Raw genomic sequence first — 23763 nt, forward strand, 5'->3', positions numbered from 1 at the left:
AATCTCAAAGCATGCAAATGGGTGTGATGCTCAGAGTCGTGACGGAGCAGTTCCGGTCTCCCTTCCGGACCCCTGCCTTGGCATCCCCCTCGCATCAGCCTCAGGCTTCGCCTCTACCCGCTGGGCGTCGTTGTCACAGTGTGGCCCTCTCCAGTTCTGGAGGAGGGCTCTGAGGGTCTGACGTCATCTTCTGATAGAAGGTCCCAGTGTGGGCCTCTGGTCGGCACTCCGAGAGGCCGCCCTGACTGGGTCGGGGGTGCTGGGGTTGGTGTGAGCAGCACTGGGGTCGGGGTAACACATCTCTCCAGAGATGCGTTTCTGGCCCCACTTGAGCAGCCACAGCTCTCAGAGTGCGTCGTATTTTGTTCAGATCATCCACATAATTGTTTTAATTAGGATGGCAAAGGGCTTTGAGTCCTGAGATGATGATTCTTTAAACTCGGAGACTCCTGCTTGTTCTCCTCCAGCCTTTTCAGCTCTGATTTGTGTTTGAAATGTTTTCTCAGGTCTGTGGACAAATTGGGCAGAGTGTGTGTGTGTGTGTGTGTGTGCATGTGTGCGCACGTGTGCATGCATGTGTGCATGCTCAGTCACGTCTGACTCTTGCGTGCTCAGTTTGTGTGTGTGTATGCACGTGTGCATGCGTGCATGTATACTCAGTCATGTCTGACCGCCCCCCCCCCCCCCCACCCCGGCCAAGGCTCCTCCATCTAATACTGAAGTGGGTTGCCATTTCCTTGTCCAGGGGATTTTCCTGACCCAGGGATCGAACCCACGTCTCCCAAGTCTCCTGCATTGTTAGGCAGGTTCTTTACCACTGAGCTGTCTCTTTAGTTGACTTTAATTAAATCATTTTACTCTTTAACAATCGAAAGACCTGAAAAGGAATACCTGTGTGTACTGACATGGAGACATAGGTTGCACAGGTTGTATATTTTATATATACACATATATAAAATGTTTTTAAAATACAACACCATTAAAAAAAGAAAATGCTTATATCTGTGGGGGTTTATGTGAATCTCTGTGTGTATGTGTATGAACAGATATGGAAAAATACCTATCAAATTCTTAACATTACTTCAGGGTAGAAAGAAGAAAATTAACACTCTTCTTACATATCTATCTTGTTTGACTTGCACGGTGAGCAGATCATTCTGATAAGGTGCTTTTTAAGACACCTGAAAAAATTATGAATTTCTTCAGGCCCAAGGCAGAAGCCCTTACACAAAACTTCAAAATATAAAGATCTATTTGTTTTATAATGGAAAAATCTTATATTTTGCTTTTTCCCCTTGTAACAGATTAATACCCAGCATATTTGTATTGTTACTCTTATAAAACACAAGTGATGATTACCTAAATAGTGGAGCATTTTCAGAGAAGATCACATCATAATCAGCAACATAAAGTTAACAGAGACAACTGGAAATTGTTTAAAGCCCAGATTGGTTTCCATGATTATATTTTAAAAATTGGCAAAGTAAATGTTACCTTCCTGTGAGTTTCTTTAGGTTAAAGTTTTACTTACTTTAGAATCTTGTTTCAAACAAATAAAGATGATAAATTAACTCACATGATTTGGATGTAATTCAGGTACATAAACTCAAGGTAAAGAAAATTCCTGAAACCATTGACAGCTGTTTCATTTTATTTTAAAAAGTAGCCATATTTTCTGTAATTTTGTGTGCTTTATTTTTTTGTTGGTAGCACACTGTAATAGCATTTTATACAATTGAAGTAGAGTTGGTCTGCAGTGCTGTGTCCCAGGTGTACAGCAGAGTGGCTCAGTTGTATACATGTTTTTCAGATTATTTGTCAGTCTAGGTTGTTATAAGACACTGAGTACATAATAGCGTAGTTTTAAGTTGGACTTTGGAATATTTATGTGTTGACTCAAAGTCAAACTTTCTATGTTGGTTGGAAATAGAACTTCCCACACATCGAACTGGAAGCTGATCTAGTAAGGCACTCCCAGTTAATTTTTACTTTTACTTATTGTCTGAGAGAAGACTTAAGCCTGGGTCTTGGGCAGGCTGCGTTTCTGCAGTCAGAGATGGCGGCCATGAAGGCCACGTAAACAGCAGGGGCTGCCAGTGTGCCACACTCCGCACCGTCCTGACCTGCTGGCCGAGCGCCTGGGACTTCCTGTGCCCGGCCTGTCAGTCTTCCTGGAGGAGCAGGAAGAAGCCACCAGGCCACTGTGATGAGTAAGGGCACAGGGCATCCAGCGGGCAGTGTGGCGTGTCTCTTGTAGCTGGAGACCCATGTGACCGTGGCCTTAAGGTGTACCCAGGCCACACTGCATGAAGGGACCTCCTGAGGGACGTCCCTGGGGGTCCAGTGGTTGGGACTCAGCGCTTCCTCTGCAGGGGTGCAGGTGCGATTCCTGGTCGGGAGACTAGGATCCCACATGCTGTGTGGCGCGGCCAAAACAACACACGAGACCTCTTTAGGATTTTCCCAGTTTAAAGTTAAAAGTTACTTTCTGCTGAGAAACACCGAGGTTAGTAAGTCCTCCAGCCCTCAGAGTGTGGGTGTCCAGTGTTACAGGAGCCCAGCATCTGCAGAACCCAGTTTATGGGGAAGGTGTGTGTGAGAGGGTTAGGGAGGACTGGCCACAGGCCTGGGTTGTAGACCTTGTCTGTGCTGTGACATCAGGGAAGAGAAGCGGGATGCAGACTGACCTGATGAGCAGGGGTGAAAGCTTTCCAGACGCTGAATGAGCCCAGTGGCCTGTTTGTGCTGCGTCTGAATCCCCTGGCCTTGCTCCTCAGCCGCTGCCTCCGCGAGCTGCAGCCACCTTCCAGTGGGAAGCGGCAGTCTCTTCACAGCCCACATGGGGATTCATTTTTATGCTGTGGTGGCTGCTGGCGGCGGGTTGGTACAGTGAGCTGAAGCTATTAAGTGGCCTCTCCTTCCTTAATCCTCTGAGCCTGTTTCTTCCCTGAAACAGGGTAATCTTGCCCTGAAGTGCTTTTTTCAGGATTACATAAGATAATGTGGGCCGCGCCCTGGAATAGTGTTCAGTAATGTTGGGTTGTCGCTTGCTCTTTTGATTAGGAATTCAGGTTCCTGGGAGAGCCTTGGTGGGTAATATGTTAATTGAATAGAGGACAGAGTAGTTTTCAAAACGGCTGCAGCCCCTCTGAGCTATTTCCACAAGACCGATCTCCTGGAGGTGGACGAGCTCTCACGCCAGTGGGAGCTGAGAACAAGCCATGATGTTTCCTTGTGAATCCGGGCGGAAAACTGTTTAGAACACTTCTGTGTACCTACTGCTCCGCTCACCTGGCGGGGTCCCTGCAGTCACCACTGAGGCCGCCGCACGTGTTACCGCCCAGGGGGACGGAGCCCAAGCTCTGAGGGCCAGGTCAGTTGGCAGCTTTGCTACTAGACCTGTTTTTCAACTTGAAAGAAGAACATACTGGGTATGTTTGTATTTCCTGACCCAAACCAGCCATTGACGTCAAGAGTTAGCTCTGCTGTTAAAAAGTTACACCTTTACGGTTTCCTATTCTTTAGCTTGGTACATTATTGGACCTTGGAGAATATGTATGTTTTACTACTTTTGAGTTGAATTATATCATTTTGACTTTGGACAACACTTTGATGTTTTGAATATTTTGATGTTTAAAAACTGTATTCTTATAAAAACCTTATGAGTTAACCCTTACAGGTTAGCGCACACCCCCTCATTTTTTTCTTTTTTTTTGCCAGGGAGAACTGAGGCTCTGGTGTGCTAATTGACTTGCCAGAGGCACACAGTTACGAGTGGTGGAGCCAAGAGTAGGTCGCCGGTCTCTGACTTTGTCCAGTGTTTTTGCACTGTCCTCCGGCGACCAGGATGTTTGGGGTGGGGTACAGGGCGAGTTTAGAGGAAGTTCCCTCGGTCACACCATCGTTTTCCTCCTCAGTACCCCCAGTGTTCAGGTAACAAGAGGTGTTTCCTCCTCTTCTCTCTCTCTCTCTCTCAGACCATAAGTCGAATTGTAGGAGTTTCACAGTGTCATGTACAGAGAGCCCCAGGCCCTTTGCACATATATCTTTTCACCTTTTACCTGCTTCTCGTTCCCTGTGTCTATAGACATGCAGGGACCCTGTGTGAGGAGAAAGGTGTGGAGGGAGGCGGCCGGCGGCCCTGGAGTGGCTCGAGTGGCTGGAGTGGAAGGTGCCAGGGGCCACCCTGCAGGTGCCCCCCACTGTGGCCTCAGGCTGCCACCCTGCTTCAGATGCCTGCACGCTCCTGGGCGGGGGCCCTGGCACCCAGATCTTCATTCTGCTCCCAGGACAGAGGTGTTGGGAAGGTTGAGGAGGGTCTGTCTGCAGGGGCCTTAGCAGTGCGAGCCAGCGGTGCCCGGAGCCTCTGGGGCAGGACCCGCAGTGCCATGCACGTGCGGCTTGTAGTCCAGGGGCCAGGTGGCCAAGAGCCCCGCATTCTGCTGCCCGCACGTGGCCACCCGTCCTTCCTTCCTCATCTCCAAAACCCAGGGGCCACCTCTCTCCTTGAGATGGGAGGTTTCTACGGCGCACCTCGTTCTACCACGCTTCGAAGATGCTGCGGGTTTGCTGGACGCACCGCCCCCCACACACACAGATCAGAAGTCTGCAGCAGCCGTCGTCGGGCAGGTCTGGCGGTGCACCTCTCCAGCAGCGCTGCTCGCTTCCTGTCTGCATCACGTCGGGTGGCTCTCACAGTATTTCACACCTTGTCATCGTTGTTTGTTACGATGATCTGTGATCAGTGATCTTCAGTGTTACTATTGAAATTATTTTGACATTTTTTAAGTGATAGTATTTTAAATTAAGGTTTATACATAGCATTTTTTTTGTTTGTGTTTGCTTTTGGACACATAATAGACTACAGTGTAGTGTGAACATGACTGTTCTATGCACTTGGAAACCTAAAAGTTCATAGACTTGCTTTATCAGGAGAATCTCTTTACTGTGGTGGGCTGGGGCACTGATCCCCCCATGTGCGTGCATTTCGTCTGCAACATTAGAGGTGTCCCGAGGTTTCCCCAGACACTCCACAGGCCTGGTGGAGTGCCGTGAAAACACTGCTTGTAAAGATGGTGTATGGAGGGATTGAATACATCTGACTGGTTTCACTATATCTAACTAATTGAATACATCTAACTGCTTTCTTATCTTGGACTTAAAACTTTTATCGCTTAAAAAATGCCAAAAAAATTACGGTAGTAACACTGAAGGTCAGTGATCACAAATCATCATCACAGACATAATAACAGTGACAAGGTGTGACATACTGTGAGAGCCACCATGGTGTGACACAGACGGGTGTCCACTGAGGTCAGCACGAGGTCGGCGTGTTTATTGAGGACCAGCCGCACAGACCGCAGTGAGCTCTGACCGACTGGTCACGGGTTGTTGTTGACGGTTATTGATGGTGAGAGACAGAAATACTGGCCCTGGAGAGTCGCTTCAGTTCCTTGCGCCTCAGTCTCCTTTTCTGTAAATGGGGACATACCAGTACCCACCTGGGAGGCCTGCTGTGAGGATGAAACGAGTTAACGCGTATCAGGTGCGGGAGAAACGCCTGTGTGTAAAGTGCTTTCTGAACGCGAGCCGGGATGGTGCGGTGGGACCCGTGGTGGTGTGCACCAGCCACTGGATTCCGCCGGCGTTCGCTCTCGTGTCCTCATCCATGTTGTTTGCTCTATTTCGGACACACGAGCTTTGGAAACTAAAATCACTGAAAATAATTTGATAACGTTTTTGATTTTTGGCCATATAAAGACAAACGTTTTAAATTTTGGACTATGGAAATTCAGTTTCTGAGAACTTTTATTTAAGATTTAAAACTGTAAGTTAGGTATTCAGTTCTATTTTAGTTCAGTGACTTTTTCATTCATATGCCAATTGATAATTTAAAAAATCCCAAGGGTTAAAGCTAAAATCCAAAAAATGTAATCTGCTGTGTCTATGGGAAGTTTTTTTTAGAAAAAGTAGGTTTTTACTTTTCAAGTTAGGTAGTTTTTAAAACTAATTTGTTCTTAAATAAACTGAGTAAATCGTTTTAAGTCAGTCTTGAAAATATGCTCTTTGCCTCCCTCTTGGAGAGGTAGAGTTTGGAAGAGAAGAGAGTGAATTGGAGGGGGCTAAATCACTTATTTAAATCACTTATTTGGGGAAGGCAATGGCAACCCACTCCAGTACTCTTGCCTGGAAAATCCCATGGACGGAGGAGCCTGGTAGGCTGCAGTCCATGCAGTCGCGAAGAGTCGGACACGACTGAGAGACTTCACTTTCACTTTTCACTTTCATGCATTGGAGAAGGAAATGGCAACCCACTCCAGTGTTCTTGCCTGGAGAATACTAGGGACGGCGGAGCCTGGTGGGCTGCCATCTATGGGGTCGCACAGAGTCGGACTTAGCAGCAGCAGCAGCAGCAAATCACTTATAATGCTTGCATATCTTTGAAAAAGGAGTTAAAACAAACATTTTTAATAATGCAGATTATTTTAGCGTGCTTGAAGTTGTAACTTTATTCTTTACTTGCAGTTAAGAGACTACTACTAGACTATTACTCAGGTAATGTAAGGTATTTAAAATAAATTCAGACAAATTAGCCAGTTTAGAATTCTTCTGTGGTAACTCTAAAAATACCAGGAAATGAGCCATAAGTCTGGTATCAATGCAGAACAAGGTACAAATACATTTAGATTTTAACCTGTTAGCAGTCAGAGTGATTTACCAAAAAAAGCCAAAACTGATCATCTCCATTCTTTTAAGTAATTAGGAATATGGCGTTGCCTTTTTCTATGAAAAAGGATTTTAAAACATAAATTATTTATCAGGGAACTCAATACACTTACCACCCTGATTTCCCAAGAAAGCCTTTTTCCACAGCAGTTCCATGTCATGTCATCCTGGGTGTTGATTCGCCTTGTTCTCATGTTCACTTCACTCTTTCTGTTTTCAGTGACTTAGCCCTGAGAAACTGCTTTCTTACCTCGGACTTAAATGTGAAAGTGGGTGATTATGGAATAGGATTCAGCAGGTACAAGGTAAGCCAGAGGTTTAAGGGTTCTCTCTCTGATCTAATTTAATGCTCATGAAGTGGTCATATCACAAAATGCCATGCCTGTTTGGAAAGGGAGGGTAAATAATTATTGCTGCTATATAATAAAATATACACATCATATATAAATATTTCTGTTACATGTTTGGTAAAATTTCAGCTCAAATCAGTAAGCTTGGGATTTGAGTTTTTCAGCTCTCATAAATATATCCCCCAAAGAAAATAAGTAAAGTACCTGTGAAACTTTTATTTGTGTGTGTTTGTTTAGCCCAGCTGAGTAAGGTGGCTTACTCTGGGGCAAAAAAAAAAAAAAAATTGATGCAAATGTAAGTCTGTTCTTAGTCTCCATAGTAGCTCTAGTATCTTGAGCACTTGCTGTATGCCACCCAGGCACTATGAAGGACTTGCCCACGTGGTCTCATGTAGTCCTCATTGTAAAGGGAGGGCTGGCGCGTCTTCCTGATCTTACAGGTCAGGAGTAAGGCTCACGTTTGCTGCTTGCTCAAGAGTCACAGAGCTGGTAGATGGTTGAACGTTGACTCAACAGTCTGTCCAATTCGAAAGCCTGCACTCTTACTCATTAACCACCCTGTTCTTCTGCTCAGGAATACAGCCCAGCATAGTTCACAAGATATTTTGCTCAGAGTCTGTGTTCTGTGCATCAGACACGGCGTACTTTCCTTTTCCAGGAAGGGAGACTGAGCAGGTGTTCATGGTTCAGAAACCAGCTCATGAGGCCCAGGAGGCTGATTCAGAGAAACCCTCCACCCACCCTCTGCCCGGAAACTCTGTCTCTGTGTCCATTTCTTTTTCTGACTTGTGTTTTTGGGTAGAGTATGTGTTTTCTGAGAATGACCTGGGATTAAGTTACTGAGCTCACTAGAAGTGTTAGAGAATTCAAAATTCTGTGTGCTTTCTTACAAAACAGGAGGATTATATTGAGACAGATGATAAAAAATTTTTCCCTCTTCGGTGGACTGCTCCAGAATTAGTAACCAGCTTTCAAGACAGACTGCTAACTGCAGATCAAACTAAATATAGTAATATCTGGTATGTATCGATTTACCATTCGATTAGGCTTTTGTTATTAACAGAGTCCTAACTTCTTTCTTCTCAAATACTTTCTTAAGGGAAAGTATAATAATTGAATGAGATGTAGGAATACCAGTGACTGATGATGTGAAAGACAATTTATTGACATCATAGCAATGATCCCAGTTTTTGCAATGGTGCAATAACTTTTACCCATTCAATAGTAATAATCTCCATAAAAGCAGGAACCAAGGCTGTTTTCTTTGCCTACTATAGGGCCTTGTTTATAGTAGATGTTTAATAAATATTAATTGAGTGAATGAAAAAACTGAAAGAGGTATGTAAGACTAACAGTTTCTGTTACAGCTTTCTAAATTTATATCTACTTTTTTTTTTGGTGCTGTTGTCCTGCTTTTTCTATTTTTTTTTGCTTCTTACTTTCTTATGGAATTTTTTTCTTTTCCTCGTAGTTTGGGAGCTGTGTAGTCTATTGCTATGATTGTATTGGCTACCCTAGAAATAACATGCATACTTAACTTAGTCTAACAGTAGTTCTTACTTTGGCCCCTTTCTGAGCAATACAAGGACCCCAGGGTATTTTAACATGCTTTAAATTTACACCACACACACACACACACACACACACACACATGCAATTATGTTCATCATTGTGAGGTATCTTATTTTTTTTCTCTTAACCCCACAACATGTTATTTTTCTTAACATCAGTGTTTGTTTAGGTTTATCCACATAATTAAATCACTTTGCTTTTTTTCTTAAATTTCCCCCAAATCTCAGACCTTCTACTGGGGCTTACTCTCCTTCTATCTGAAGTATGTCCTTCAGAATTCCCTGTGGTGCAGTCTCCCTAGTAACAGACTCTCAGGTCTTTTTCTGTAGGTCTGAGCATACCTCTGTTTTGTCCTCATTCTTGAAGTGTATTTTTTTACTTGGTGACAGTTATTTTCTCTCCGTGTATTGAAGATCTCACTCCACTGTCTTCTGGCTTCCATTGTTGCTCTTGAGAAGTCAGCCGTAAGTCTCCCTAAGCTCTGTGAAGGTAACGTGACTTTTTCTCTCTGGCTGCTTTTAAACTCTTCTCTTGGTCTTTTGTTTTTTTGTAGTTTCACTGTAATATGTGTGGGTGTGGACTTTTTTGTTTTTCTGCTTGGCATTTCATCTTAGGTGGGTGTTCTCAGCCCTTATCCTCCCAATAACTGCCTCAGCCCCATTTTTCCTTCTTTTGGAAGTCTGATTAGACATGAGTCACGACCTCTTGCTTTGTCTTTTGTCTCTTATTCTCTCCTTCAGCTCCCTGTGCCACACTCTAGATCATTTTTCAGACCTGTGTTCTAGCTGCTAATTCTTGGTCTTTTTAAAATTCCTTCTTCGGCTGTGTCTATTCCTCTGTTAAATCTCTACTGAATTTTATAGTTCAGGTAATTGGCTTTTCTGTTTTAGGAGGTCTATTTGATTTTTTAAAAACTGTCCCAGAGTGTTTTAAAGTTCAGTTATGACCTGCACCCGGTAATTCCCGTGTCTGCGGTCTTCGTGGCTCTGATCTTCCTGGTTCCCGATGGTGCCGTGTTTCCTCGGGGCCGTCTGGTGGTGAGGACCCTGGAAGCCTGGCCTTGAGAACATCCCCCCAGAGAGGTGTACCCATGCTTGCGTCCGCTCTCTGGGTGTCCTGGCTCGGCAGGGACCGCAGCAGCCCAGGGCTTTCTGTATTCAGCCTGAGGTCTTTGGGGCGCTCGGATGGTGTGAGCTTGGGCTGCGAATCCCAGTAAGGCCAGCTCTGTGGTCACCGCTTCTTCGGGACTGTCCATCCCCCTACCCCTGCCGCAGGCACACGCACACGTGTACTCAACATACATGTACACACACACTCACAGTCACAAACGTGCACTCACTCACAGGGCCTCGGTGCCAAGCCAGCTTGCCCCCCCGGGCTCCTGGGGGGCAGGTGTGTCCCCACCATGGTGAGGAGGTCTCTGTGAGGCCCCCTGTTGGGCAGGGCCAGGGCTTGGGCCTGTGCACCGTTGAGCCTTGCTCGCTACAGATAGGTGTGTGGGTCCCGTGCTCCGGCAGGCGCCACGGTCAGACACAGCGTGGCATTCTTTGTTCTCTGAGCTCCAAGTTCTGTCCAGTGAGTTCTCTGCCGGCTTCTCTGTTGTTGATATGTTTTATACGAAGTTGCCTTTCACGCATCATCCGTATTGTTACTGTTCTCAGTGGGGTGATTGACCTGAAGACTTACCCTGCGTTCCCAGAGATGGAGCCTGCCCATTGTTTCTGATGGGGCGAGAAGCCCTGGCGCAGGGCTGCTGGTGGTGTCAGCTTCTGCCCGAGGCAGGGACCACACTGCCCTGTGCTGGGGGTGACCTGAGGGTCTTGGTTCCATGAGTTTGGTGGAAGAGGAGAGAAGAGCTACAGGACGTTTTTCCTTCCAGAAGAAAGCAGGCCACTGGTCCTTAGGGAGACAGGGAATGGTGGGCAGTGGCTGATACCGCTTTTCCTGAGGAGACTGGGCAGAAAGACGAGGGAATAGGGAGCCGCAGGATGGGCCTTGAATAGGGGGACACGTCTCATCTTCCTTGGTGGCCTGCGTGAGAAGACGCACGAGGGATGCTGGAGAGAGGTGTTAGGAGTGGGGAGCTGAGAAAGCCCAGGCCTCATGTGCTCTGAAGAGCAGCGGAGGGGCTGAGGAGAGGGCTGGTTCAGGAACAGGCCTTATGGGGGGAGAGAAAGGGCGTCAGGGGTCTGGAGAAGCTGAGGTGGGCAGAGGTGCATGCCCAGGATCAGATCAGGTGCTGAAAACACTCACTGTGCCCCAGTCAGAGACTGCCTTTGTGGTCTTTAGCATTTCATGGAAACTTTTTATTTTCCTTAATTAAATAAGTTGGTAATTCCCTAAAGTCATTGACAGTGTCTTAAACTTCTTTTTCATCCAAGATGGCTCTCTGCTCCTAGCAGTTCTGTGCCAAGGGCACGTCTCCCTTCTTGAACTGGACTAGAGATTTGGGTTCTTTTATTTCCTTGATAGAAATGCCCTCTCCACCTAGATACTGAATATGTTGATTTACTCACTGATTTGTGAGATAAGCGTAAAGAGAATTTAACTCGTAAGTTATATTGTACTCTGCAGTGTCAAATAATAGATTGATGTATTCAAATACAGCTTATTTTTCTGGTGGGTGTCGGTCATCATCATGTGAATCATCAGTAGCTACATCTGACAGGAGTCACAGCCACATGAGAGCTTTCTAAGCATGCAGCCATGCCTGCATCTGCCAGCTAAGAGTCCTCAGCGGTGGGTGCTCAGTACCAGCGTCCGGGTGACACAGATGACCAGCCAGGTCCAGGAGCCACTGCAGAAAATAGATTGTAACACGCGACGGGAGGGGAGTGGTGGGGAGGAACACGGAGACCACGTAGAGGTATCCCCCCCAACCCACCAGCAAAGGCCATTTCCAAGGGGACAGCGCTGGGCACACGGGCGGGCGGGGCAGGTACAGAGAAGGTGGTCCCTTGCCTGTGGTGACGGTACCCGTAGGCAGTGAGTGATCCGGGCAGGTGGCCTCTTCCACCAAGCAGTGAAGAGTCGTCCTTCCTGATAGCGGAAAGCCCTGAATACTCAGAATAACTACAATAGGAAACACACAGGTCAACAGGGAAGACCTGTTCACTTTGGAAGTTCCACTGCTTACTACTGTTGTGAATGGGATTCCCCCCCCCCCCGCCACCAAAACCCTCAGAATTCCGTGTGTTTACCCTATATCTAGCCGTGTTGCTGAATCCTTTCAAGGCCATTGTAATGATCTTTTATGATTCCTTGAGTTTTAAAGTTGACAGTCATTTGAATGCTTCCTTGTGATTATTGCCTCTAGCTCCACCTAATTATTTTTTTTTTTTTTACCTTGGCCGGAACTCCTAAAGTAACATTCTGTTAGTCAGTCTGAGGAGGCGTTCTTGCTGTGGTCCACACCTTAATAGAAGTGCTTGCTTTTTAAGTCATGTTAAAGCGCTATCTTGAATAACCTCTTCCGTAGCCCCTTGTGCTTGAAATGACTGATGGCTGTATGTGTAAAACTGTGGGTGTTACAAATTCAGTATCTGAAGAGAGAAAGATGTGCTTTTTTATTCCCCCACAGGTCCCTGGGTGTGACGCTTTGGGAGCTCTTTGAGAATGCTGCTCAGCCTTATTCCAACCTCTCCAATTTAGATGTTCTCAACCAGGTCATTCGAGAGAGAGACACGAAACTCCCAAAGCCCCAGCTGGAGCAGCCCTACTCCGACAGATGGTGGGTAACTTCACGTCACCTTCTCTCAGAAGCCGAAGAAAGTCTGTCTCCACAAGTCTTAGTTATATATTCCCTGATTTTCAACAGTAAATGTTATGAAAAGCAATCATTTATATATTATTCATGACTGATTTTAGAATTAACATCTAGTTTTTAAAATGTAATACTGTTTAAAAAAAAAAAGTGTAGAACCAGCAGGAATTTCTGTCTTATACATGTGATAAGAAACTTGTTAAGTCTGAGTTAATTCTAAGAATCAGTTTGAGGGCATTTGCTATCGTGGAATTGTTTTTGAACAAGGCTGTATGTGTGACACTCAGCGTGTGATGAGACAGGTAGCACAGACATGATTGGGTTTGAATTGGCACCTGAGGCAGTTTGCATAATGTGTGTTGACATTTGCAAAAACAAATTTACTTCTTAAGAGTCTCCAGACCCGTTCTTACCTCAGTTTCCAGGTAGAGTCGGGCTCCCCTGTGTCGAGGCCCCTGTCCGTGCCACCCTGTGCTCAGCGGGTGTTGCCCCTGCATCTGGTTGCCCTTACGTGTGGGCACTGCTCAGCCCCTCACCCGACTTGCTAGAACTAACTCACCCAGAATAACTGGATGTTTCTGCCATAAATTTAATACCATGACATCGTCGTCCTGTCTTCCCTTCCACTCACGGCCGCAGTTTAAGGCGTTGCCTGTATTCAGCCAACCCTTTGAAGACCATCTCCTGGCTGCCACCTACTCTGGGCTTCTGTTTCTGCTCTTGCTCTCCACCCTCAGCTCCTTTGGTGGCCTGAGGGAAGCATGTGCTGCAGAAGGTCGTGGTGTTCCTTTCTGTCGGGGGAATCGTTAGAGAGTAGTCACCACGGCCTGTGTCTGTGTGAGTCCTTGCAAAATAGAGTGAGTAAGTCTCATACGTTAGACACGTGCATTCTTGACTAAGCAGGAGACCGATGGCAGTTGTGTTCAGAGGAGAGCATTTTAGGGCTGCTTGTAAATTCAGTGGCTGAGCGCGTGGAAAACACCAGAAGAACAAACGACAAGGCCAGAAGAATTGCAGTGATGCTGCACAGGGTCCTAAGGATGCAGAAATCAGTGGCCAGATTTTCTCTCTCCATTTCCACTTTCCCCCAGAGCTCACCATGAACCAGACTCCTGCTGGTGGCCAGCAAAGTGATTCAAGTGTTGGGACTTCTTGGGTGTTGAGCTGGCCTAGGGGGTCCTTGTGAGGTCTTTTCTTGTTTTAAAACAATTTGTCATCTGTCCACTAATCTCCTGTCTCGCTCAGGTATGAAGTCTTGCAGTTCTGCTGGCTGTCACCAGATAAGCGGCCAGCAGCGGAGGACGTGCACCGGCTGCTCACCTACCTGCGGATGCAAAGCCAGAGGGACCCGGAAGTGGACTTTGAGCAGCAGTGGAACGCACTCAAGCCCACTGCAAACAGCAGAGACGCTGCAAGTAACGCCGCCTTCCCCATCCTCGACCACTTCACCAGGGACCGGCTCGGCAGAGAGATGGAGGAGGTCCTCACTGTGACCGAGACCAGCCAAGGCCTGAGCTTCGAGTACGTCTGGGAGGCGGCCAAGCACGACCATTTCGACGACCGTAGCCGGGGCCCCCCGGATGAAGCCTTGTCCTACACCAGCATTTTCTTCCCCACGGAAGCGTTTGAGAGCTCGCTCTCAGACCCCGGTCCTGGCAAGCAGGATGACAATGGCCAGGATGTCCCCCTGCGGGCCCCCGGGGTGGTGCCCGTTTTCGATGCCCACAACCTTTCTGTCGGAAGCGACTACTACATCCAGTTAGAGGAAAAAAGCCGTAGCAACTTGGAGCTAGATTACCCGCCCGCTCTGCTCACGACAGAGATGGATAATCCTGAGAGGCTTGGGGATGGCGCATCCCAGTGTCTGACGCTCAGGAGCCTGGAGCTTGAGGAGTCCAGTACAGAGGAGGATTTCTTCCAGAACAGTGCAGACCCCAAAGACGCCAGCAGACCCGAGGAGGCGCACAGCACCAAGGGCCCCGAGAGCCCTTTCAACAGTTTATTTAATGACCTTGACAAGTCAGAGGCTTTGCCCAGTCACCAAAAAATATTTGACTTGATGGAACTAAATGGAGTCCAAGCTGACTTTAAGCCTCCCACCCTGAGTTCAAGTTTGGATGACCCCAAAGAGTCCGTAATCGCACGCCACTTGGAGAGGGAAAAGCCCCGTAAGCTTTTTGACTGTGAGCCTCTTTACTCCACAGACAGACTCGTACACCAAGATGGATTTGATCAGCTGGACAGTGAAGAGTTGTCAGAAAACTTTTTATTTCTTCAAGAGAAGAACTTACTGAAAGACTCTTTGTCCAGCAAAGAGCATGTAAATGATCTGCAGACAGAACTCAGAAATGCTGGCTTTCCTGAATCCATGTTAGAAACTCCCAGTAGAAAGTCTGTAGAGGCTGAGTCTAAGTTTGCTGAAAATAAACCCTACTCTTCGCTGCAGGAGAGCATCAGCGTGCACGGCAAGGAGTCGGGTGCAGCGCCCAAGGGTGGCACTGGGGCAGCGGCCTCACCTTGCTCCCCACAGCCGCAGGTACCTCCTACCTCGCTCGAAACCCAGGGGCCGCCTCATGATGTCACCCCGGGGGCGGCCCTGAAGCAGGGCGGAGCCAGGCCCACGCATCCAGAGGGCGGTGTCTGTGAAGATAGCACCTGCCGAGAGGCAAACCCAGACTCCACGCCCGCCCCACCGGACACCCCCGCCCCCACTGGCAACGGGTCCCCGGCCCTGACTCAGCACGGGGAGGGGGCCGTGAGCCTGGCCCAGAGCGACCCCAGCCTGGTCCAGGACACCGCTGCCAGCAAGGTGAGTATAGGGAACGGCCTCCCAGAATCGAGGCAGAACTTAAAAAACCAGCTGCCTTTGGAAGACCACGGCCCTCGAGGCCCGCGGGAGAGAGCCCGGGAGGCCGCCGAGGTCCTGGGGCAGCTGGGTCGTAGAGATGCTGCTGCAGAGGAGGGCGGCTTGGTGTCCACCCTCTCCTCAGACTCGGCCAGTCAGGACAGCCTCCTGGAGGACAGCTTGTCGGCGCCCGGCCCCGCCTCTGAGCCGTCTGTGGAGACCCCGGACTCCCTGGATTCCATGGACGTCCGTGAGGCTTTCCTGGGCTCCTTAGGGCCTCACGCGCCACAGAAACTCCTGACCCCCGACAAGCCAGCGGACAGTGGTTACGAGACAGAGAACCTGGAGTCCCCCGAGTGGACGCTACACCCGGCCCCCGAGGGCGCTGCGGCGCCCGACACCACCTCGGCGGGTGAGGACACGCCCACCGGGCTGCCTCCCAAGCCCGTCATCGTCATCTCAGATGCCACCGACAGCCACAGAGGCACGGAGGTGACCTCGCAGACCGCTGCGCCTGCGTCCCAGGGCTCGCACCGAGACTCCGCGTACTTCTCAGACAACGACTCTGAGCCCGACAGGAGGTCGGAGGGGGCCCTGGGCACCTCGGTGTCGGCCCTGGGAGCGGACCAGCCCCTGCCTGAGCCTGGTGTCCCGCTGCAGAGTCCCAGCCCCCTGGACAGCTGCCTGGACAGCAGCAGCAGCCCGCCTGACCCTAGCTGTCCTCCTGCTCCGCAGAAATCCCGTCACCTGGAATCCAGAGAACCCGCAGAACCAGCTCCCCTTGACCCTCCCACACACACACTTCCCCCTGACGACGAGGCCGGCAGCCCCTCGAGTCTGCAGAACTCGGAGCTGAGCAGCGGGGACGACCTCGAGGCCCCCGAGGAGCCCCCCTGCACGCTGGCTTCCACCGGCACCAACACCGACGAGCTCCTGGCGCTGACCCATGCCCCGCTCCGCTGCGGCGGCCCCGCGGCGCCAACTCCAGAGAAGGCCTTGTGCGGCCACTCCGAGGGCCCCAAGCTGAAGGAGCCGGACGTGGAGGGAAAGTACCTGGGGAAGCTCGGCGTGTCGGGCATGCTGGACCTTGCCGAGGATGGGATGGACGCCGACGAAGAGGACGAGAACAGCGAAGACTCGGATGAGGACCTGCGGGCCTTCACCCTGCACAGCCTGAGCTCCGAGTCCGAGGACGAGGCCGAGCACCCGGTGCCCGTGGTCCTCAGCCGCGAGGACGGCCGCCACCTGCGGAGCCTGCTGAAGCCTGTGGACCCGCTGCCCGGCTGCAGGAGGGAGAGGAAGGCGGTGACGTTCTTTGACGACGTCACAGTCTATCTCTTTGACCAGGTATCTGTTCCCTGTCCCCTCCGGGTTGTCATGTTGGAGATTCCAGCATGTGTTGGGGCAACGAGCGTGCTCGGGTTTTCCGACTGCTGTTCTGAGGACACTGACTGTGATTTCTCAGAAAAAGGAGTTTGGGGGTGGTTACAGCATCAGTTTGTGAGATCTGCATGGGGAACTCCTGTCACGTGAAGGGGAAGGGTCTGCGTGCTCCTCCCGGGTGTCCCGGCAGAGCCGCCCAGTCACTCGTCCTTCCAGAGCAGACGAGTGTCCGCGGGCGGTCGGCAGCAACGCCCAGTGCCCAGGAGTGGCTGGAACCGTCCGAGGCTCACAGGTAGCCCTGGAGACACTGACCAGCCGCGGTGCCTGTGGAGCAGGGGCGGGGGTGGCAAGACAGCGGGGCAGGGCGAGAAGGGATCACCTGGCCTCAGCGTTTGTGTTTTGTCAAAAGCTGTTGAAATTCACGGGTCCCTTTCTTCACCTTCTCGGTGCACTTGAATTGTTCCGTTCACAGAGCGGATGACCTGTAGGTGGAATGACAAAAGAGTTATGAATTGTGTGTTGTGAGCAGTGTGGGCAGGCGCTGGGGAAGATGTCTGGGGGTCTTGCTGGAGCAGTGAGGTGGACCCAGCCCCGTGGAAGCCGCTGCCTGGTCTACGGAAGGGCTGCACTCGTGTGGTGACTTGGTGGGGAGGAGGTGATGTTTTGATGGGTTCTGGAGACGGGGCAGGATCGCCTAAGAGCCAGACTCAAGGCACGAGAACAAAGGTACGGAAATCAGGTGTGTGAGACACGCTCAGTAGGTGTGAGATTTGTCATAGAGTGGAAAAGTGGGTCAGGTCCCAAAGAAAGTCCTGAAAATCTTCTGCAGTGGCCAGTCGGTCCCATGCGGCTTCCATGGAGTCGTAGCTACCCGTGGGTTCAGACTGATGGCTGGTAGGTACCTTCCTGCTCTTGCTGTACAGCTTCATGAGCCTATTTTGAAGTGGTTTGGTTTTTAAGTGGTTTGAGTTCCTTAGCTCCAGAGTTTTCACTGAGCATCATGGGTTTTGGCAGCTCTGCCTCGGTTATTTCCCCATTGGCTCAGCGGGTGCTTGGTGAACGCTGACTCAACTTACTTGTGACATCACAGCCCAGCAAGTGAATATCTGGGCGCCCCCCTTCCCACGTAGGGTCTCCTTAGCTTCGCTGTGCGTCGGGGGGTCTCCCAGCGTTGCTCACGGGCCCTTCCGTGAGCCTGGTGGGGGTGTTGGACCCTCCGCTCTCGCACAGCCCCCTCTGGACGCACAGTGTTCTCAAGGCCACCACAGTGGATGGTGACGCTTACTTGCAGGTGAGGTGACACACGGCCACACCATTCAGCCTGTCACAGGGCAGGTGAGCTCTGCGCTCAGTCCTGTGCATCCCAGCGTGGGTCACTGTGACGACAGGGCCTGGCCCGGCGGTGTGGGAGGTAGTGTCACAGCCCAGAGCCCCCGGACTCTGAGGTCCTGGGGCAGATGGGGGAGCTGGGGGTCTGTGTGTTGAGTTTCTTTAGTTCATTTGGTTTACAAAGACATGTTCCTTCAAAAAGAAAAAAAATTCAGTGAGTGTAAGGAAAAATACTTTCTCAGGAAAGATTTTTTTTCAAAGAACAGAAAAACACTCAAGAAAACCAAACTTCTCAGTAATTGCTACCGCTTCTCTCACACACACACACCAGAAACTAACTTTAAGTGCTGAAAAGCATTTAAGAAAACAAAACTTGTCTGTAATTCCTACTGCTTCACACACACACATGTAAGTGCTCTCCATAACCGCCCCCTCCAGAGTAATAGGACTCTTCCATCCCCACAAGGTCCCTGGTTCCCGCCACATCCGTCCCCTGGCAACCACTGACCTGGAGTTCTGTCTTTTCTAGAACCGTGTAAGTGGCAGGAGTGTTGTTACCGTTTAGTCATTAAGTTGTGTCCGACTCTCTCACAACATAGAGTGTACCCGCCAGGCTCCTCCGTCCCCTGGATTTCCCAGGCAAGAAGACTGGAGTGGGTTGCCATTTCCTTCTCCATGAGATCTTCCCTACCCAGAGATAGAACCCACGTCTCGTGTGCTGGGTGGCGGGTCCGTTACGGCTGAGTCGCCCCGGAAGGCCGAGCGGCGGGATTAGATCGTGTGTGACCTTGAGTGTCCAGAGACTCACTCAGTCCGGAGGTCAGGGAGTCCCCAGTGCCGCAGGTTGTTCGTTAACCTTCTGGCCAGTATTTACACCAACTGTTTCTGTTCTTATTTTTAATCTTTTTAAAAGTTAAACAGTAAAATTGACCCTTTTTTTGTACAGTGCTGTAAAACTGTAGCGCTCGGGTCACCCTCCCCAGAACCACGAGAGACGCAGCTCCCTCACCCCAGAATACGCCCCGTGCTCGCTCCTGCGCCCTGAGCACCCCTGTATCATTTTACATTCCCACCAGCAGCGTGTGTGACCCAGCATGTAACCTTCGGAGGCTGACTGTTACACTCTGAGCCGTAGAAGGCGTCGCTTGTTGCCATAGTCCCTTCCTTTTAGACGTGTTCCATCCTGCGGACATGTGATCGTTGTAACCATTTACTTGCGGAAGCACATTTGGTTTTCCGCTTTGGGGCTATCACAAATAAAGCTGCTTTGAATAACTGTAGGTTTTTGTGTGGACACAATTTTTACTTTGAATCTGAGATAAAGGCCCAGGAGTATGATTGTTGGGTTATATGATGTGTGTGTGTTTAGGCTTTTTTTTTTAATTGAGGTATAACGAGGGACAGGGAAGCCTGGTATGCTGCAGTCCGTGGGGTTGCAAAGAGTTGACCAATGACTTAGTGACTGAACAATAACAATAGTTGATTTATAGTGTATGTTTAGTTTTTAAAGAAAATGACAAACTGTTTTCCAGAGGGGCTGTATCATTTTACATTCCGGACAGCAGGTCTAGTTTCTCGTGGTTTGTTTGTTTTGCTTTGGCCGCACCGTGTGGTTTGTGGGATCTTAGTTCCCCAAGCAGGGAACGCACACGGGCCCGTGGCGGTGAAAGCACCGCGTCTTAACAGCTATACTGCCAGGGAATTCTCATTATTTTTTATTTTGGCTTTTCTAACAGACGTGAAGTGATACTGCATCATGGTCTTAAACTGGATCTCCCTATTGGATTGTGATGTTGCTGTCTTTTCGTGGGCTGCTTTGCTATCCACGTGTTCAGTGAGGTGCCCCTTTTGCCCATTTTCTGGGTGAATTCTCTGTGTTCTTTGAATTTTGGAAGTTCTTTATAAGTTCTAGATAAGAGTCCTTTGTCAGATATATGGCTTGGAAATACTTCTCCCAATCTATAGCTTATATCTTTCACAGAGCAAGGGGTTTTTAAGTTTTGATGAATTCCAGTTTATAATTTTTTTTTTCTGTTTATGGATCATGCTTTAGGTATCATGTCTTAAGTTCTTCACCAAACCCTAATTCCTGAATATTTTCTCTAAAAATTTTATATAGTTTTGCATTTTTCATTTAGATCTGTTACACATTTTGAAATAGTTTTTGTATAATGTTTAGGTTGGGGTTCATTGTTTTGCCTCCGGATGGATGTCCAGTTGTTCCAGCACCATCTGTTGAAAATACTATTCTCTCTCCATTGAATTGCTTTTGCACCTTCATCAAAAGTTAAATGGCCATATTTTTTTTTTAATGGATCTGTTTCTGGACTTTCTGCTCTATTCCATTGATCTGTATGTTTTCCCCTTTACCACAATCTTGGTTCCATTTGCTCCTTGCCAGTATGCAGAAGTGTGGTTGATTTTTGTATGTTGACTCTCTATCCTACTCTACTGATTTATCAGTTCTAGGAATTTTGTTTTCAAATTCCTTGTGGTTTTCTACATGATCAAGCATGTTGCCTGCAAATAGGGACAGGTTTATTCTTTTCCAAACTGTATCTCTTTCATTTCTTTTTCTTACCTGATTACACTAGCTAGGACTTCCAGGACAGTGTTCAATAGAGGGTTTACCTAACATTGATTGATTTTTCAATATTTAATGAGCCTTGCATTCCTGGGAAGTAAAGCCCACTTGGTTTAAGGTATTCTTGTTACATGTTGCTGGATTTGATTTGCTGGTTATCTTGTGGAGGATTTCATGTTGTGGAGGTCTGCATATTGGTCTGTAATTTTGGGGGGTGTTTGACTACTTGGCTGACTTTACTCTGGTGCTGTCTTTGGTTTGGTGTCAAGGTAATGCTGGTCTCATAAAGTGAGTTGGAAAGTCACAGTCGATTGACTAACACAGGTTGGAACGGTGTGGGTCCACTTACACGTGGGTTTTTTTCACTAAACACCTACCAAATACTACACGATCCAAGATTGGTTGAATCTGTGAATGTAGCACCTTGGGTATCAAGGGGCGATGGTACAGTTACAGGTGGATCCTCAGCTGTGCCGGAATCAGTGCCCTCGCCCCGCGGGCATCAGTCGGGTCAGCTGTATTCCCTCTTCTGGGAAGAGATTGTGTGGATTTATTGATCTCTCTCTGAAGAACTGCTTTTGGTTTCATGGCATGTTTTCCTTTGTTTTCTTTTTAATTTTATCAATTTCTATTTTATCTTTTATGTCTTCTGCTTGCTTTGGATTTATTTTGCTCTTTTTCTGGACTCTTCCAGTAGAAGCGAGGGATTTGAGACCTTTTTTTCATTTTACTGTTAACATTTAATGTAGTAAGTTGTGTTTTTCATTCAAAATATTTTCTGATTTTCCTTGAGACTTTCCCTTTGACCCAAGGATTACTTATTTAAAAAAAAATACTATTTAATTTCCAAGGGTTGGAGGGTTTTTTTAACCTTTCTGTTACAGATTTCCGGTGTAATCTGTTTTGGTCAGAGAACATGCTTTGGAGGGTTTCGGCTCCTTCCTCTGCGTCGCTTCGTCTGCAGAGCCAGCGTGTGGTCTGTCCTGGTCAGTGGGCCACGTGCACCTGAAAGCGTGTGCTTCACTTCTGCCGGGGGGCTTGTTCTCTGAACGCCACACGCGCTTGGTTCCTTTCTTCTGCGCTGTTGCTGATTCTTCTGCTTCTTCTATTCCTTCGTGAGAAGTATTCATTGACGTCTTCGGCTGTAATTACGGATTTGTCTGTTTCTCTTTTCGTTTCTGTCCATTTTTGCTTTGTCCGTTTCATAGTTCTCTTGTTAGCACATTTAGAATTAGTACATCTTCTTGGTGAGTTGGCCTTCTGTGTCATGCTGTAATGTCATTCTTTATTCCTTTGTCTGAAAGCTACTCCAGCTTTCTCTTGATTAGTAGTTGCGTGCTGCTGCTTTTTTCCATCTTTATACATACCTGCATCCCTGTAGTTAACAGCAGTTTCTTCTGGAAAGCACGGTTGCTGCTGCTGCTGCTGCTAAGTCACTTCAGTCGTGTCCGACTCTGTGCAACCCCATAGACGGCAGCCCACCAGGCTCCCCCGTCCCTGGGGTTCTCCAGGCAAGAACACTGGCATGGGTTGCCATTTCCTTCTCCAATGCAGGAAAGTGAAAAATGAAAGTGAAGTCGCTCAGTCGTGTCCGACTCCTAGCGACCCCATGGACTGCAGCCCACCAGGCCCCTCCATCCATGGGATTTTCCAGGCAAGAGTACTGCAGTGGGGTGCCATTGCCTTAGGTGGTTTTAAAATCTGTTCTGAAATTTGTTGTCTTTTTGTTCATCGTTGGTCGTTAAGTCACGTCCAGCTCTTCTGTGACTCTGTGGACTGTAGCCCGACACGCTCCTTCGTGCAGATCTCCCAGGCAAGAATACTGGAGTGGGCTGCCATTTCCTCCTCCCTCTTGTCTTTTAATTGGTATGTTTGGGCCACTTAGGTTTAATAGAATTGTTCAAGTCTGGATGGAGGTGAGCCGCTTCGTTCAGTGTCTGTGTTTGTTCCACTAGTTCTTAACGATTTCCTCTTTCTGCTTTCCTTTTGGTAATCTGAACGGTTTTCAGTCTTCTCTTTTATTTATTGTATTTTTTACTGTATATCTTCTTTTCGTATAGTTTCTGGAATGTTCTTGGAGTTACAATGTACATGCATTTCACCGCCTCCTTAGAACCAGTGTTTGGCCATGTAAAGTGGAGTGTAGGGGCCTCTGTGCTCTGCAGGCCCGTCACCCTCTCCTGGGCCTGTCCTTAAGTTGTCCAGTGTGCCACACGTCCATTGACTGAACACCCTCCCACAGCGCTCCCTGCTTCACTCCCTGTCATCAGACACGCTTTCAGGAGCTGCAGAGGAGTAGGACTGGGCTCACTCAGGCGGTTACCACTGTTCTTTCTCCATTTCTTATGTCCCGGGTTCCTTTCTGTTAGCATTTCCTTTCTGTTTGTTTGGCTTTTTTTTTTTTTTTAAGCAAATTCCCCTGGTTTTTCTTCACCTGAGAGTCTCTGTATTTCCCACTCATTTCTTAAGGATATTTTTCCTGAGCATGGACTTCTCAGGCCACAGTGTTTCTTTTCAGCATCGTCTCGGACTGCCCTCGGGAGTCTGTCTTTGTCGTTCAGGAGTATGATTATGGGTTTCTGGATTACAGGCATAGATTTCTTTGTTTCATTTTAAGTTTATAGAGCTTTCTGAACGCGTAGTTTTGTGTCTTTCAGCAGGTTTCAGAAGTTTTCAGGCATTATTTCTTACATACACACATATGTTTTATGTATATATATATATATATATATATATTTTTTTTTTTAATACCACACTCTGTCTCTGGGACTCCAATGTTATACCTTTTGGTCTCTATTATATAGGGGCTTCCCTGATGGCTCAGTGGTAAAGAACCCACCTGCCAATGCAGGAAATGTGGGTTCGATCCCTGGTTTGGGAAGATCCCCTGGAGGAGGAAATTGCAACCCACTCCAGTATTCTTGCCTGGGAAACCCCATGGACAGAGGAGCTTGGCAGGCTACAGGCCATGGGGTCGCAAAAGAGTTGGACACGACTTAGTGACCAAACAACTAGTCTGTAGGCCCTGAGGCGCCATCCCCTCTCTCCTCCAGTCTCTGCTCTCGCTGCTGTTCAGGTTGGATCGTTTCTGAGGATCACATGCACACATCATGTCCTCTCTCACCTCCATCCTGCTGTTGAGTCCAGCTAGTGATCCCAGGGACGGGGGAGCCTGGTGGGCTGCCGTCTATGGGGTCGCAGAGTCGGACAC

At 48.4% G+C, this 23763-nt stretch overlaps 1 protein-coding gene across 3 annotated transcripts in view; it reads left to right on the plus strand.

Moving 5' to 3' along the window:
• LMTK2 (lemur tyrosine kinase 2) overlaps nt 1-23763 on the plus strand; it is a 75073-nt gene that overhangs the window by 45279 nt on the left and 6031 nt on the right. For all 3 annotated transcript variants that reach the window (XM_027528125.1, XM_027528126.1, XM_027528127.1), the window contains exons 8-11: nt 6947-7031; nt 7974-8095; nt 12229-12378; nt 13657-16603. In XM_027528125.1, coding sequence (XP_027383926.1) covers nt 6947-7031; nt 7974-8095; nt 12229-12378; nt 13657-16603 — 3304 coding nt within the window. The remainder of the gene's footprint in view (nt 1-6946; nt 7032-7973; nt 8096-12228; nt 12379-13656; nt 16604-23763) is intronic.

The sequence above is a fragment of the Bos indicus x Bos taurus genome, chromosome 25 (genome assembly GCF_003369695.1).
Source record: "Bos indicus x Bos taurus breed Angus x Brahman F1 hybrid chromosome 25, Bos_hybrid_MaternalHap_v2.0, whole genome shotgun sequence".
Classification (NCBI taxonomy): Eukaryota; Metazoa; Chordata; class Mammalia; order Artiodactyla; family Bovidae; genus Bos; species Bos indicus x Bos taurus.